Source organism: Armigeres subalbatus, chromosome 3 (assembly GCF_024139115.2).
Source record: "Armigeres subalbatus isolate Guangzhou_Male chromosome 3, GZ_Asu_2, whole genome shotgun sequence".
NCBI classification, from domain to species: domain Eukaryota; kingdom Metazoa; phylum Arthropoda; class Insecta; order Diptera; family Culicidae; genus Armigeres; species Armigeres subalbatus.
The window spans coordinates 33014289-33030525 of NC_085141.1; the positions used below are offsets into that span (position 1 = coordinate 33014289).

The 16237-nt window shown below is 38.7% G+C and overlaps 1 protein-coding gene across 11 annotated transcripts in view; it reads left to right on the top strand.

The window, feature by feature from the left end:
• Positions 1 to 16237, top strand: part of LOC134226616 (myb-like protein U) — an 84263-nt gene that overhangs the window by 41291 nt on the left and 26735 nt on the right. For all 11 annotated transcript variants that reach the window (XR_009983517.1, XM_062707499.1, XM_062707501.1 and 8 more), the window contains one exon: positions 6778 to 6876. Coding sequence is in view for 10 of the 11 variants with exons in the window: in XM_062707494.1 (XP_062563478.1) it covers positions 6778 to 6876 (99 nt within the window). In the remaining variant the exon portion in view is untranslated. The remainder of the gene's footprint in view (positions 1 to 6777; positions 6877 to 16237) is intronic.

Below are 16237 nucleotides of genomic sequence, written 5' to 3' on the forward strand. Positions count from 1 at the left end.
GTTTTCTTGTTTTATAATACACGAGAAAGGCACCATCACCGCTAGGTGGATTATTCTGTTTTTTTTTTTTTGTTAATTTTGTTTTCGTCGTTGCATTAGAGATCCATTTGAAACATTAAATTAAATTATTCACACCGAGTGGAAATTTCGTTACTTTATCAGCATATTGAACAGATTTGCATGAACTGTTTGTATAAATGTACCAGATTTCAGAAACACACTGGGCCAAAGTGCTTTATGTTCAAGTAATTAAGATGTTTGGCGATATGTGCTAGAAAAGCCAAGTAACTCATCTATTCAGGATCATTTAGCTCTGGCGGTCGCTTTCCTTCATCTTGTAGAAACAGTGCCATTTTCTTTTCGAAAAGAACAAAATCTCTCAAGCATGGTACCTGCTGATAACGCGCTAAGACGCGCGGCAACAAAGCAAGACCATGCTGAGGGTGACTGGGTTTGATTCCCGGTGCCGGTCTAAGAAATTTTCGGATTGGAAATTGTCTCGACTTCCCTGGGCATAAAAGTATCATCGTGCTAGCCTCATGATATACGAATGCAAAAATGGTAACCTGGCTTTAGTAACCTTTAGTAACCTTTAGTTAATAACTGTGGAAGTGCTTAATGAACACTAAACTGCGAGGCGGCTCTGTCCCAGTGTGGGGATGTAATGCTAATAAGAAGGAGAAGAACTACTTGCTGATCGTTTTCACATATCGATTCTTTTGGTGAATATGCAATTACAGGGAAATATCGCCATAGGATTGTTCTTTCTTACTTAGAATTGTCGCAACGCCATTGTTCTTTTCTGTCATTGCAGATGCTCCGTCAATCGTAAGGTCACTAAAGTTTTTGAAGGAGGAAAAATAGTTCCTTCACACATGTCTTAACAACCGTTAGGGTTTTCCTGTAAGTTATTCGCTGCAAAGCTGCAAATTTCTCTTTCATTCGACAATGACCATCAATTCATCGTATGAAGACAGCCACCTTCGCCACTTTTTTCACGTCAGTATTTTCATCGTTTGCAAATAAGTAGAATAGTGGCTTTTTCACGTAACGTAGCTTTCAAATCTTTTGCGAGACCTTTTACTCTTCACCGTCTACCGCGCAAACTAATGCTACCTTGAAATTTTGTAGCCAAATTTTATTATTGGAGGAGGGATTACAAAGTTTTACCGGGAAAATAATTAAATATTGCGATTAATTGCGTATTATTCGGCAACTCAGCCGTACGGAAACCATTTTTTTGTTGAATATCTTGGCTGTACATATGCACCTAGTGGGCCCTCCTTAGCCGTGCGGTAAGACGCGTGGCTACAAAGCAAGACCATGCTGAGGGTGGCTGGGTTCGATCCCGGTGCCGGTCTAGGCCATTTCCGGATTGGAAATTGTCTTGACTTCCCTGGGCATAAAAGTATAATCGTGTTAGCCAAAATATATTTTAGTTACTAGATAAAGATTGTCGCTTCGGATCCCTTTGTTCTGCTGTCCGAAACATGTGTGGTACCTAACTGTCAAATCGTATGTATTTTCCCTTCATTGACATTTAGATCCCCTATCCTCGCCAGCAAAAGATGTTCCGGGCAGCGACGACAGCGACAATCTTTATCTGGTAACTAAAATATCTTTTTGTTAGTCTCATGTTGTACGATACGAATGCAAAAAATGGTAACTTGGCTTAGAAACCTCGCAGTTAATAACTGTGGAAGTACTTAATGAACACTAAGCTGCGAGGAGGCTCTGTCGCAGTGTGGGGATGTAATGCCAATAAGAAGAAGAAGACATATGCACAGCACATGTTTCGAAATGGACAAATTAGTGGTCTTGTTGTGTAGGGGTTATCACGCCTATCTAGAGAGTAGGAGGTTGTGGGTTCGAGTCCCTCCAAGACACGTGGATTCTTTTTCGCAAATTTTATATCAATTTGTCCATTTCGAAATATGTGCTGTGCATATGTACAGCCAAGATATTCAATCAATATTGCGCTTTCATTGAAAATTCTTTAAGAAAACTGATGAGTTCTTCGTTTTTATTTTATTTCGTTTTATTAATTTACGTCCTTATGTAGGGCTGGCTCATCTTGCCACATATGGCCTGCCAAACTAAAAACTTTGAGGTGACTTGTCCACCTTCTTCTTCCTTATATCCTCAGGAACGACAAGCCGTGATGTGGCAAAGTAAAACTCTTGCCCCGGCAATTGTTTTGTGTCAGCCTTGATGTAAGTCTTGTCGTCCATCAAGGTGCACTCCGGTTTCGTCAGCCACTCTCGGTACAGCTTCCTGGCGCGGGTTTTGGCCACCGTATTTCGTTTGCCGTTACGGTTTGGTGCCTTCCTGGCCTCGTTGACGTGGAGTTCGGCACGTTTCGACAAACCAGATGGAAACCTCCGCTTTTTTCGCCACATCGTGGATCGAAAGATTCGGTCCACGCTTGAACAGATTCAATACCTTCCTTGCCTTCTCCGGATTAGTTGTCTTCGTTTTTTGTCATTGTCTAGCCGCCGCTGGGCCGTTTGAGTCTGCTTGAATTATTTCACCACTCATGACACCGTTGAATGATGCATACCGCGGGTTTTCAACGATCACTATCAGCTAGTTTCAGTCAACATTCCATCAATTTTGACGTCATCTAAACTAGAATGTTTGCAACCGAATGTTCAGGCAGAAGTCTATTTTAAAAAGCTTTATTCTATTTTTTTTCAAATTTGTTTAAAAAGTTCATCACTGTGGCAGAACATCAGCTTTATCTAATGTTTCAAGCGGAACGGCACCACATCCACTTGGCAGCCTATGGTGGATCAAACAAAATGACGTCGCCGATTAGTAATCACTTTTTTTAAACCGGTCTAGCAGAAAAATATCATCCGGATTTTTTAATAAGTTGTACTTGCAATAATAGGAGTTCTGGAAAAACTTGTAAGCTGAACCCAGTCGGAAACTCTGGAGCAACTTATGGAAAAAACGCAGGAAATCCTTGGAGATTATTATTATTATTTATTCAGACTAAGACCGAAGTGGCCTGTGCGGTATATAAGAGTCTTCTCCATTCGACTCGGTCCATGGCTACACGTTGCCAGCCTCGCAGTCTACGGAGGGTCCGCAAGTCATCTTCCACCTGATCGATCAACCTCGCCCGCTGCGCACCTCGCCTTCTTGTGCCCGTCGGATCGTTGTCGAGAATCATTTTCACCGGGTTACTGTCCGACATTCTGGCTATGTGTCCGGCCCACCGCAGTCGTCCGATTTTCGCGGTGTGAACGATGGATGGTTCTCCCAGCAGCTCATGCAACTCGTGCTTCATTCGCCTCCTCCATGTACCGTCCGCCACCTGCACCCCACCATAGATTGTACGCAGCACTTTCCTTTCGAAAACTCCAAGTGCGCGTTGGTCCTCCACGAGCATCGTCCAGGTCTCGTGTCCGTAGAGGACTACCGATCTAATGAGCGTTTTGTAGATTGTCAGTTTGGTACGGCGGCGAACTCTATTCGATCGGAGCGTTTTGCAGAGTCCAAAGTACGTACGATTTCCAGCTACTATGCGTTTTCGAATTTCTCTCCTGGTATCATTTTCGGTCACAACTGAGCCCAAGTACAGAAATTCTTCTACCATCTCGGTTTCGTCACCACCGATGCAAACTCGAGGTGGGTGGCTCACATTGTCTTCTCTTGAACCCCTTCCTATCATGTGCTTCGTCTTCGACGTGTTGATGACTAGCCCGACCCGCTTAGCTTCCCTCTTCAGTCTGATGTAGGCTTCCTCCATCCTCACAAAATTACGTGCCATAATATCTATGTTGTCGGCCAAGCCAAATAACTGGACGGACTTATTGAAAATTGTACCACTGGTGTTAATCCCTGCTCTTCGTATTACCCCTTCCAAAGCGATGTTGAATAGCAGACACGAAAGACCATAAGCTTGCCACAACCCTCTGCGCGTTTCGAAAGGACTCGAGAACGCCTCTGAAATTCTTACTAACGCAACGCAACGACTCGAGAACGCCTCTGAAACTCGAACTACGCACATCACCCGATCCATCGTCGATTTGATCAACCGTGTCAGTTTATCCGGAAATCCGTGTTCTTGAATTAGCTGCCATAGCTTCTCACGATCGATTTTATCATATGCGGCTTTGAAGTCGACGAATAGATGATGTGTGGGCACGTTGTATACGCGGCATTTCTGCAGTACTTGGCGAACGGCGAACACCTGGTCCGTGGTAGAGCGTTCGCCCATAAAACCCACCTGGTACTGCCCCACGAACTCCCTTGCAATTAGTGTTAGTCGACGGCATAACATTTGCGAGAGTACCTTGTAGGCGGCGTTCAGCAATGTGATTGCGCGGTAGTTGCTACAATCCAGCTTATCGCCCTTTTTGTAGATGGGACACACGACACCTTCCATCCACTCCTTGGAGATATTCCTAATGAAATCTTTGAAGCGTCCAGAGATGCATCTGAACACGAGAACGCGTGTTCGTGTTCAAAACGTTCTGAACACTGCACACTGTTCAAGAGCACTGACCTAACTTAGCAACTTGTATCCTAGGAAAACAAATTCAAGCGACGGCATGCTACACATTTTTCGGCTAGTAATGGAACACGTGGGCATCTAACGGATAGAAATCAAGCATGCTCGTATGTTTTTGCATAGTTTCAAATCTAAGGAATCTTAGTTACCATGATCGTTTTGCTTGCATACCAACCCAGTGCACACTGAACTGTGTTCAGAGTTCAAAACTAAGAACACCAAGGCACGCTCTTGGCTCATGTTCTGTTCAGGATGCATCTCTGGAAGCGTCAATGCCTCAATAAATGTCTAAAGACGCTCCAGTAGAAACTTCCGGAAAACATCTACACAAAATTCGAAATTAATTTTTATCCTTGGATCTCTAAATCCCAGCAAAAATCATCAAGGAATTCTTTAAGAAATCTCAGTAGTTCCTGAACGAATTTCAGGAAACCCCTAAATAACTGTATCGAAGAATTTGTCGAGAAATCATTGCGGGGATTTTGCTTCAGTTTATTTTAAAGCTTATATTGATAGGTTCGGGAGCAGTGTCGCCGAACCAGTTGCTTGAGTGTAGAAATGCGATTGAATATTGATAAATCCGAGACTTCCTTAACCTAGCGGTTAGATGCGTGGCTACAAACCAGAATCCGAGCTGCAAGGCAGAAATATCGCAGTGGAGAATGTAATGGCACTAAAGAAGGAAGAAGAAGAATTATTTTGAAAACAGCCCTTTTTCCTATTTGAACCAGCGCAGAGTATATGTTTGCCATGGTACTGTTTTGGGGGTCGCAAAAAATTGTTCGGAATATGTCTGTCGATTAAATAGTTTAAGATGTTTGAGAACGTTGGTGTGCCGTTGTTGACGTCAATTGAAAAAGCTATCGGAACCACGTCGCCTTCCGAAAGAGGGTAGGCTAAAATCCTCGATTATCACGATTAGGGAAGAACCATAAAGTATGTCATGCGAAAAAAGACGATTCAAGTCCCCTTTTCCCCTCCATCACGTTTTTTGTATTTATTGTCTAAACAAATTGTATGGATCGTCACGCTTCTCGAAACTCTCCATCTCAAAGCGTGACGTATTTTGTGGATGGCCTCTTACGTCTTTGAATAAAGCGTTCTCTGAAATATAAGCAACTGATTGAAGGTGAATATTGATGAGATCAACGTCACTCACTCAGTGGGAGGGGGAGAGGGATGGTGTAAGTGGCACAGAGCTACAAGGCATTAATCCTTGAGAATCAAGTTGAGATTAACCAAAATCTATTTTTTTATCGAACTTTCATATCTGACGCAAAACAAAATCAAAAATTAATTGTTGTAAAGTCAACATTTATAACTGTTAGTTCTTAGGTTTTAGTTTATACTAAAATTAAATATTTACGAATTGTATTAGTCTTCTGTCTACTATAATAATCTTTCCTATTACTTTTATATTTGTACGATGACGACAACATTGATATCGGTTCCTTGACAACCATTCTTCTCCATCTTCCATCATGTCAAAAAGCACCAACCGAGAATGCCTCGTGCCTTATGGTTTCACGATAACATAATTCGGTGGGATTATTGTTTTTGTCCCCACAAATGACGTCTCCGACGTCGTCGAGCTGAATTTGTCACCAACCCCCTGTTCGAAGGCGCATGCTCCGGAACCATATGATTTTGAAACTTCCGTCCTGGATTGTTCCCTGGTGGAATCGCTCGCCACTAGCTCTCTCGCTTGGACTCGATTCACTCTGTCCCTATGTGTGCGTCTCCGCCGTCGTGTTCTGCTTCGCTCGTACTCCGTCGTTTTCAATTTTCTTCGCATAGACAGAGGCCTGAAAGCTTTTCCTCCTGCTGTACATAGTAGAGTTCCGTCTTCATTCGTTCTTTTCCAAATGAAAATGAAAGAAAATTTGTTGGATGTCTGCATTGCTTTCGCGATTAGGTCACGTGTGCGTTAAGAGTGGGTCCTGCATTTGGGGAAACGAATTTTCCTGCCGCCGTAAAACCCACTCGCCAATCCAATGGATACCGTGTACAATTTTCACGAAATGATTGATATCATCGATGTGATTTGCACCCTTCGCACAGAACTCCACCCGATAATTGACAACGGCTCTGGCGAAAACGGTGACATCTCCAACGATGTGGCACCATCAAACCTTGTACCTTGCAAGGTAGTTTCCAAAAACGTAGTTTTTCCAGTGATAATTCCATTCTATTTTCGAAAGAAAAAATCATCCCATCTAATTGATAATTCTTTTCTTTTCTTCTACCCAAAACAGATCGGTAACATGGAGGAGAGTGATCTCAAGGCGCTTCTCGAGGAAGCAATCACCTATAAATGTCCAAAGGATCGGGAGCACAAAAGTGAAATGTTCAAGGCAAGTTCCGATGTGTCTATCAACTAAATGGTTTCGAAAATGTGGAAAAGAAAAAATCTATAATCAAATCATTTGCCACCCAACGACGAACATAGCAAAAGACGACGGATGCGTTCCGTTTTTTTGGGACTCCCGTTCGTGTTTTGTGTCTCGATTACATAACACGCAATCCTGCCCAAACCGATACGACGCGATGATAATAGTGACAGTTGGGTTGCTGCTAGCGCCAGTCCTGTGGGCGTAGGGGCTTTGGAAACAATGTTCTTTGTACGTCAGAATGAACGAATGATCTCGTTCGTACGCTGCCCAAACTGGGAGAGTAAAATACTCCGAATGCTACGGTTCGTGGGTGGGACGGTGGGTGATGCGCATGCTGCAAGCGCGGGTCGGTATGGGATGACAGCACGCCAGAACGGGACTCTGTATGGAGCGAATCCTTTTCTCGCTTCCTGGATGAATGTGTGAACAGTAGTGGAGAGCAGAATCAGATCGCACATTCCTGTTTAGTGTCTACTGCGCTGTTGTTTTCGTTCAGAGTCATGGCTTCCACTAGTTTGTAGATTATCAAAATTTACTTATTTTTTCCTATTTCATTGTTGTTGATTCGGCCATTGTAGTGACAAAACTGGATAATAACCGGCTATTCATTTGAAATTAGCATTAGCATAAATACCGAATCTCCGGTAGTGTTTGGATACACCAAAGATTTATGTTCCAATAGTGCTAATAATAGTCAAAACCTATGAAAAACATGATTAATTATCAAATGTGGCATAATAAGCCAAAATAAAACTACGACAAATTGTCCGACGGGATAAATTAAAATCAAAAGTTGGTGCAACTCCAATGAATGTTGTTGGCCAATCAACGCACCATGTTGTCCGTAATTGGTTCTTCCGAAAGGTAGCCTCAACATTTCGTTAGTTCACAGGGCTCTGAACGAACGTTCAAACTACATATTTTTAAAATTCTCGGGATTCTAAATGGGGTAATCCCTAAGGATAAACGACAGCCTAAATTACAAAGATTTTCCCCCATTATTTTGACTACTTTCATATTTCTACCTACTTCTCAGCTTCCGTTGATGACAGTGCTACTGTGTTCTGCTTCCTGGAAGCGCATGAAGCTATGGCATTGTCAATTTTAACAGTCGAGCACACGCGCTGTTGTGTATTGTAGCACACTAACGGAAAAAAAACATCGCTCGCGGTATACAGCACGAGCGAGCCTGCATGGGCGTTCCAGGACCACGCGCGTGCCGAACGGTTAAAAATAAATCCAGATATCGAACGTCTATCTTTTCTTGATCATTGCCCCAATCGGAATCAGCGTAACCAACTAAAGCTTCTGCATCAGTATCATGCAATATTATTAGGCATCGGAGTAATCGTTAATCAGTTAATATCTGACTCTGGTATCTTCTGAAAAAAACAAAATGACTGTCGCATTAATACTCGCACTTGATAACAGATACAATAAATGGCTTTCAAAACATTTGAATAATTTCTCCACTGCGATCATCAAACAACAGGTGGTGATGAGAGAGGAATCAATGTGATTTTGCGTATACGGCAGTGTATCTGTTGTTCAAGCACGTACATTAATTGTCCATTAAAAAGTGACATAGGTATCAAAATTTAAAAGATAGGGTGGGTGTCGTCGCCATAGTTAAAAATAACTAGGGGAACGGTTCGGCACTTCATCCCATAGCTCCTATTTCCATCCCATCAAAAACAAAGCAATGAAAGGGAATTTGGTTTGTTTCTCATTTTTGTGATTTTTTTTCTCCAGTGAGCACGCGTAGTTGGCAAAAAGAAGCGACGGGATTGGTGCTGTACTATTATCCCAAAATATGGGTGAATTTCACCTAAAATTAGGTCGAAACTAATTGCAATTTATCGCTTCATATTTTATTTAATTATTTCATTCTAAGGCTCCAATAATAGAACAAAACCTTCCAAAGCCGTCTTTTCCCCTATTGAAATATAAAAAATATCCAAAATGGCAATTTCATCGGACTTCGACCTTCTTGGAAAATCTTCGGGATTTTCTCGGAAAATTATTCATAATTTCTTCGGTAAATTCTTCACAACGCCCTCGAATTTCCTTCGATAAAATAATTCAGAAGTTTACTGGTTAAATCTTCGGGATTTCCTCCGCAATTTTTTCCTTATTTCTTAGGAAAATTATTCGAAGTTTCCTCGAAGTCCTTCTACAATTTTTCGACATACCTTCGTAATTGGTTCTGTAATTTCTTCGCAATTCTCTCGACAAATTCTTCGGACTTTTCCCTGCTAATTATTTAGAAAATTTCACAGCATATTCTTTGGTATTTCTTCTGAAAATTCTTTTCGTTTCTTTTCGCAAATCTCTCGAGAAATTCTTCTCAATATCTTCGGAAAACTACTCGCCATTCCTTCGACATTTTGTCGAATCACGTTTGGACGAATGACATATCGAAATGACATTTGGTCGAATGTTGAAAGCGAATTTCAGTCGGTAGTAGTTAATTCATTAAAATGGATAATTCGTCAATAGCTTTTTGGTTAAATTTGAATAAATAATCCACAAAAGACATTGATGGTGAGGAAGTTCAATCAGCGGCGGAAGAAACGAATACGGAAGCAAATGAGAATTTTTCACCAAACGGAAACTTCTGTATACCCCCGGGTGGGCTATAGGAAAATTTAAAACCTACGGAAATAGCAAAATATTAGGTACTTAGGTACAAGCTCAAAAACCAATGATATCAATGTTATGTTGCCAATACTTCATAGTCGGCTTTTCATGAAAATAAATACTAAGGAATGGAAATCCATATGTATGTGCCTTTCGTGTATGGCGAAAAAGCTTTTACTACTACATTGGAACGGTGGTAGGTCCTTTGGCATAAAGTCGTTTGGCATAACGCCGTTTGGCATAAAGGTCGTTTGGCATAATGGCCGTTTGGCATAATGGTTATTTGGCATAATAGTTGTAGACATCAATTTCGAAACATATGCATAATATGTTCAATTATTTATAATGATTGTCACTTTAACATTACAAGAGAGAAAATTTTCCAATTGATTTTTTCGAATTAAAGTTCAGATTCTATCAAATCACTGCTTGAAGGTACTTTGGTAGACTTTTTATTTTCTGCCTATTTCACATAAAATCTTTTTACCTCTGGGTCAGCAGCAAGATCGTCGTTACAAAATACGGAAAGTCAAATAGCAAAATTGTAAGTGCTCAAGAGCAAAAACAATTTTACACAAAAAAGGCAGTAAAAAGTAAATGAAGTTATTTCTGCATGACATACATTCATCTCTTTAAAAGCATACTTTGTCATTCATAAGTCTAAAAAGTATATGCTTCGTTTTTCAAACAGTGCATTTGCCAGGCATAACACAAGGGAGAGTATGTATCAGGGCTGGTAGCGATCAATGCCGCTCAAAATAGTGACTTTAGTGACCAAAGCTGACGAAAAAAGGGACCAAATAGTGACTTTCAGTTGCAGAAAAAGTGACCAAATAGTGACTTTCAGTTTCAGTTGCAATTTCGATGAGACGAAATTAAGCGTTTTTGTGTCGAGGGAGAATATTTTTTTTCGTAATTTGTGGCGGAAACCATCTTTCACTCACCACTCTCTCATAACGGACTCAGAAAAGAAACGAAAATCGTGCACGCTAACTTTTGCCCTCTCTTTTTATACCAAGGAAATTTTACTAAATATCAGTCAAAAGAAGGACTACTAAAAACTATGAGTCAATCGTTTGCGCCACTTTAAGTGAACGAAACATGGTTATTTATTACTCATAAGACCTGTTTTTCTTCCCCGAAAAATGACTTGTAGGCAAAAATCTCGTGAGAATGAGTGAAAATTACGATCACTGGATTAGCTGAACACCTACTTAAGAAAGATGCAGATTTGATTTGGTTTAGGGAGTTTTAGGAATTTATAGTTCGAAAGGAACATCAGTACGGATCGTTTTGGTAGAAAACGAAACAAAAATTATGAAAACCGTCGGGCTTGTCTTCAAATTCAAAAGTTATCAAAATATAACGAATATAACAAAATCTAAGAAAAATCACGCTTTGAATCTTTTACATTTATGCTATTTCAAATGTATAAATTATCACCAAATTTATTTTGAAAAATTCCAAAATATTGATCAAAGTTGGGAGGGAAAAACGGCTTTTATTTTCTCATGTTCTTACAGCAAAATTAATTTGAGGATCCCTTACATATTTAAAGTATCGCCTTTCAATTCGAACAGTACAATAATAGAAAGCAACTATCATTATTTCGATTTAAAAATAAATATTTTTATTTTACCAAAATAGCACCGCTTTGTGATAAAACAATTTTCTGTTATAAAAAAAAAACTGATAAGCATGTTTGTTTTAGGTATGCACTAAATAACAAGCCTTGATAGTTGATGAACTATTGGTTTTCTTGAAGCACAAGGAAGAATATCTAAAATTGAAAAGATTATTCTGAACCGCCAATAGTGCAATTGATAGGGGAGACTGGGCAGGCTTGATCCACTTTTCTCATTTTCGATGTATCTCAGCGCATGCAATCTTCAAAAATGGGGAAACTTTATCCCCTGTATATAATATCTATATCATTTCCCGTCAAAAACTGCATCTCGTTTTTTTTGTCACAATCGATTCTTTGGCTTATTTAAGGTCAACTTTCACTCTGCATGATTTCTGCATGACATACATTCATCTCTTTAAAAGCATACTTTGTCATTCATAAGTCTAAAAAGTATATGCTTCGTTTTTCAAACAGTGCATTTGCCAGGCATAACACAAGGGAGAGTATGTATCAGGGCTGGTAGCGACCATTGCCGCTCGAAATAGTGACTTTAGTGACCAAAGCTGACGAAAAAAAGAACCAAATAGTGACTTTCAGTTGCAGAAAAAGTTACCAAATAGTGACTTTCAGTTTCAGTTGCAATTTCGATGAGACGAAATTAAGCGTTTCTTGGTCGATGGAGAATTTTTTTTTTTTCGTAATTTGTGGCGGAAACCATCTTTCACTCACCACTCTCTCATAACGAACGAAAAGAAACGAAAATCGTGCACGCTAACTTTTGCCCTCTCTTTTTATCCCAAGGATATTTTACTAAATATCAGCCAAAGAAGGACTACTAAAAACTATGAGTCAATCGTTTGCGCCACTTTAAGTGAACGAAACATGGTTATTTATTACTCATAAGACCTGTTTTCTTCCCCGAAAATGACTTGTAGGCAAAAATCTCGTGAGAATGAGTTAAAATTACGATCACTGGATTAGCTGAACACCTACTTAAGAAGATGCAGATTTGCTACGGTTTAGTTTTTGAATTTTTAGTGCGAAAGGAACAACAGTACGGATCGTTTTGGTAGAAAACGAAACAAAATTATGAAAACCGTCGGGCTTGTCTTCAAATTCAAAAGTTATCAAAATATAACGAATATAACAAAATCTAAGAAAAATCACGCTTTGAATCTTTTACATTTATGCTATTTCAAATGTATAAATTATCACCAAATTTATTTTGAAAAATTCCAAAATATTGATCAAAGTTGGGAGGGAAAAACGGCTTTTATTTTCTCATGTTCTTACAGCAAAATTAATTTGAGGATCCTTACATATTTAAAGTATCGCCTTTCAATTCGAGCAGTACAATAATAGAAGCAACTATCATTATTGCGATTTGAAAATAAATATTTTTATTTTACCAAAATATCACCGCTTTGTGATAAAACAATTTTCTGTTATAAAAAAACTGATAAGCATGTTTGTTTTAGGTATGCACTAAATAACAAGCCTTAATAGTTGATGAACTATTGGTTTTCTTGAAGCACAAGGAAGAATATCTAAAATTGAAAAGATTATTCTGAACCGCCAATAGTGCAATTGATAGGGGAGACTGGGCAGGCTTGATTCACTTTTCTCATTTTCGATGTATCTCAGCGCATGCAATCTTCAAAAATGGGGAAACTTTATCCCCTGTATATAATATCTATATCATTTCCCGTCAAAAACTGCATCTCGTTTTTTTTGTCACAATCGATTCTTTGGCTTATTTAAGGTCAACTTTCTCTCTCTTTCGACTCGCTCTCAAGCCTCTAACTATTTAAAAAATCCAAAACAAAAGTTGAAAAAATGCTGCACGTGTGAACCGGTCTGACAAAATTCACCCGCTGTTCGTTCAAAATCGTGCGAATGTTAGGCAAATCTAAAAAAACCCTTTTTAAATATTTTGTTTTTAATTTTAAAAATACTTAGAGGCTTAAAAAATATGGGTTAAGTTAACTTTGAATAAAATTAATAATCGATTGAGCAAATTAAATTTTTGACGGGAAAGGTCAATTAGCTACTGGTGAAATGCCAATATTAGAGTAGCGAGTAAAATGGCTGGCGAAGTTTCAGAGCGATCATTTTTCCAAGATCCGTAATTTCATTTCCGCTATGAACAAACATCATCCGACTTATACATAAAGCTTCACTCAAAAATAGTCAATAGTTTCAAAACAGTTAAAAATAGTGACTTTTTGCGAGAAAAAGTGACTTTAGTGACTTGAGGTCGAAAAAAGAGACTTTTTAGTGACTTGCCTGAAAAAAGTGACCAAGTCACTAAAAAGTGACCCGCTACCAGGCCTGTATTGGACAAATGCGTTCATTGAAAGAAGGCATTATCATCTCCGTTCGCCTTAAACCGGGCAAATGTGTTCATTTGAAAAAGGCCTTACCTCTTCTGTTTGCCTTATACTGGGCAAACTGTTAATTTGAAGAAGGTATTATTTCTACTGTACACCTATGTTAATAGAAAGAAGATGTTATCTCCTCACTTACACCATTTCGTAGGATGGAACTTTTCTAAATAATAATGGCGTAGAATAATAATTTAAGTCAAAAATGTTTATTAAACAGAAGCTTAATTGAGTTTCTCTAAGTAACTCTAAGTAGTATATACTTTTAATCTAAACAAATTCTTTTCACAGATTGTCATTTCCCAAATCATTATTGGTATCTGTGAGTGTTAAAAATAGTAATAGTAGAGAACTACAGATCCGAAATGTATTCGGACTAATGGATCTCGGGGTAGTGTCCCATTCGGGGTAATGGCTTTCGGGGTACTGTCCCATTCGGGATAGTGGTCTTCGGGGTAATGGCATTCGGGGTACAGGGGTGGAGCCACCATTTCCTCTCGTGAGTTCTGCCAGGCGAATGAATTTTCTGAACGAAGGGATATTTCTTTGACTTAAACCGAGCAAACGCCTGAATTGAATAAAGAAACTATGTCGTCTTTCAACTTTTGCCGAGTAAATTCATCCTCTGAATGAAGGAATTTCATCTTCCCTTGCCTCTAACCGAGTAACGAAAAAAAAGGGGGACTACATCTCTGTTTGCCTTCACTGGACCTTCTGCTATCCTCTGAAACAAGAGATCATATCTTCCCTCGCATTAAACCGAGCAAATGCCTTAATTGAACAAATGAATAAAATCTTCCCATGCCTTTGCCAAGAAAAACCATCTTTTGAAAGAAGGAACTATATCTTCCTTTTCCTAGAACTGATAATTGCACACATTGAGAAAAGGAACCATACATCAGGCCTGGTAGCGGGTCACTTTTTAGTGACTTGGTCACTTTTTTCAGGCAAGTCACTAAAAAGTCTCTTTTTTCGACCTCAAGTCACTAAAGTCACTTTTTCTCGCAAAAAGTCACTATTTTTAACTGTTTTGAAACTATTGACTATTTTTGAGTGAAGCTTTATGTATAAGTCGGATGATGTTTGTTCATAGCGGAAATGAAATTACGGATCTTGGAAAAATGATCGCTCTGAAACTTCGCCAGCCATTTTACTCGCTACTCTAATATTGGCATTTCACCAGTAGCTAATTGACCTTTCCGTCAAAATTTAATTTGCTCAATCGATTATTAATTTTATTCAAAGTTAACTTAACTCCATATTTTTAAGCCTCTAAGTATTTTTAAAATAAAAAACAAAATATTTAAAAAGGGTTTTTTAGATTTGCCTAACATTCGCACGATTTTGAACGAACAGCGGGTGAATTTTGTCAGACTCGGTTCACACGTGCAGCATTTTTTCAACTTTTGTTTTGGATTTTTTAAATAGTTAGAGGCTTGAGAGCGAGTCGAAAGAGAGAGAAAGTTGACCTTAAATAAGCCAAAGAATCGATTGTGACAAAAAAACGAGATGCAGTTTTTGACGGGAAATGATATAGATATTATATACAGGGATAAAGTTTCCCATTTTTGAAGATTGCATGCGCTGAGATACATCGAAAATGAGAAAAGTGGATCAAGCCTGCCCAGTCTCCCCTATCAATTGCACTATTGGCGGTTCAGAATAATCTTTTCAATTTTAGATATTGTTCCTTGTGCTTCAAGAAAACCAATAGTTCATCAACTATCAAGGCTTGTTATTTAGTGCATACCTAAAACAAACATGCTTATCAGTTTTTTTTTATAACAGAAAATTGTTTTATCACAAAGCGGTGCTATTTTGGTAAAATAAAAATATTTATTTTCAAATCGAAATAATGATAGTTGCTTTCTATTATTGTACTGTTCGAATTGAAAGGCGATACTTTAAATATGTAAGGGATCCTCAAATTAATTTTGCTGTAAGAACATGAGAAAATAAAAGCCGTTTTTCCCTCCCAACTTTGATCAATATTTTGGAATTTTTCAAAATAAATTTGGTGATAATTTATACATTTGAAATAGCATAAATGTAAAAGGATTCAAAGCGTGATTTTTCTTAGATTTTGTTATATTCGTTATATTTTGATAACTTTTGAATTTGAAGACAAGCCTGACGGTTTTCATAATTTTTGTTTCGTTTTCTACCAAAACGATCCGTACTGATGTTCCTTTCGAACTATAAATTCCTAAAACTCCCTAAACCAAATCAAATCTGCATCTTTCTTAAGTAGGTGTTCAGCTAATCCAGTGATCGTAATTTCACTCATTCTCACGAGATTTTTGCCTACAAGTCATTTTTCGGGGAAGAAAAACAGGTCTTATGAGTAATAAATAACCATGTTTCGTTCACTTAAAGTGGCGCAAACGATTGACTCATAGTTTTTAGTAGTCCTTCTTTTGACTGATATTTAGTAAAATTTCCTTGGTATAAAAAGAGAGGGCAAAAGTTAGCGTGCACGATTTTCGTTTCTTTTCTGAGTCCGTTATGAGAGAGTGGTGAGTGAAAGATGGTTTCCGCCACAAATTTCGAAAAAAAATATTCTCCCTCGACACAAAAACGCTTAATTTCGTCTCATCGAAATTGCAACTGAAACTGAAAGTCACTATTTGGTCACTTTTTCTGCAACTGAAAGTCACTATTTGGTCCCTTT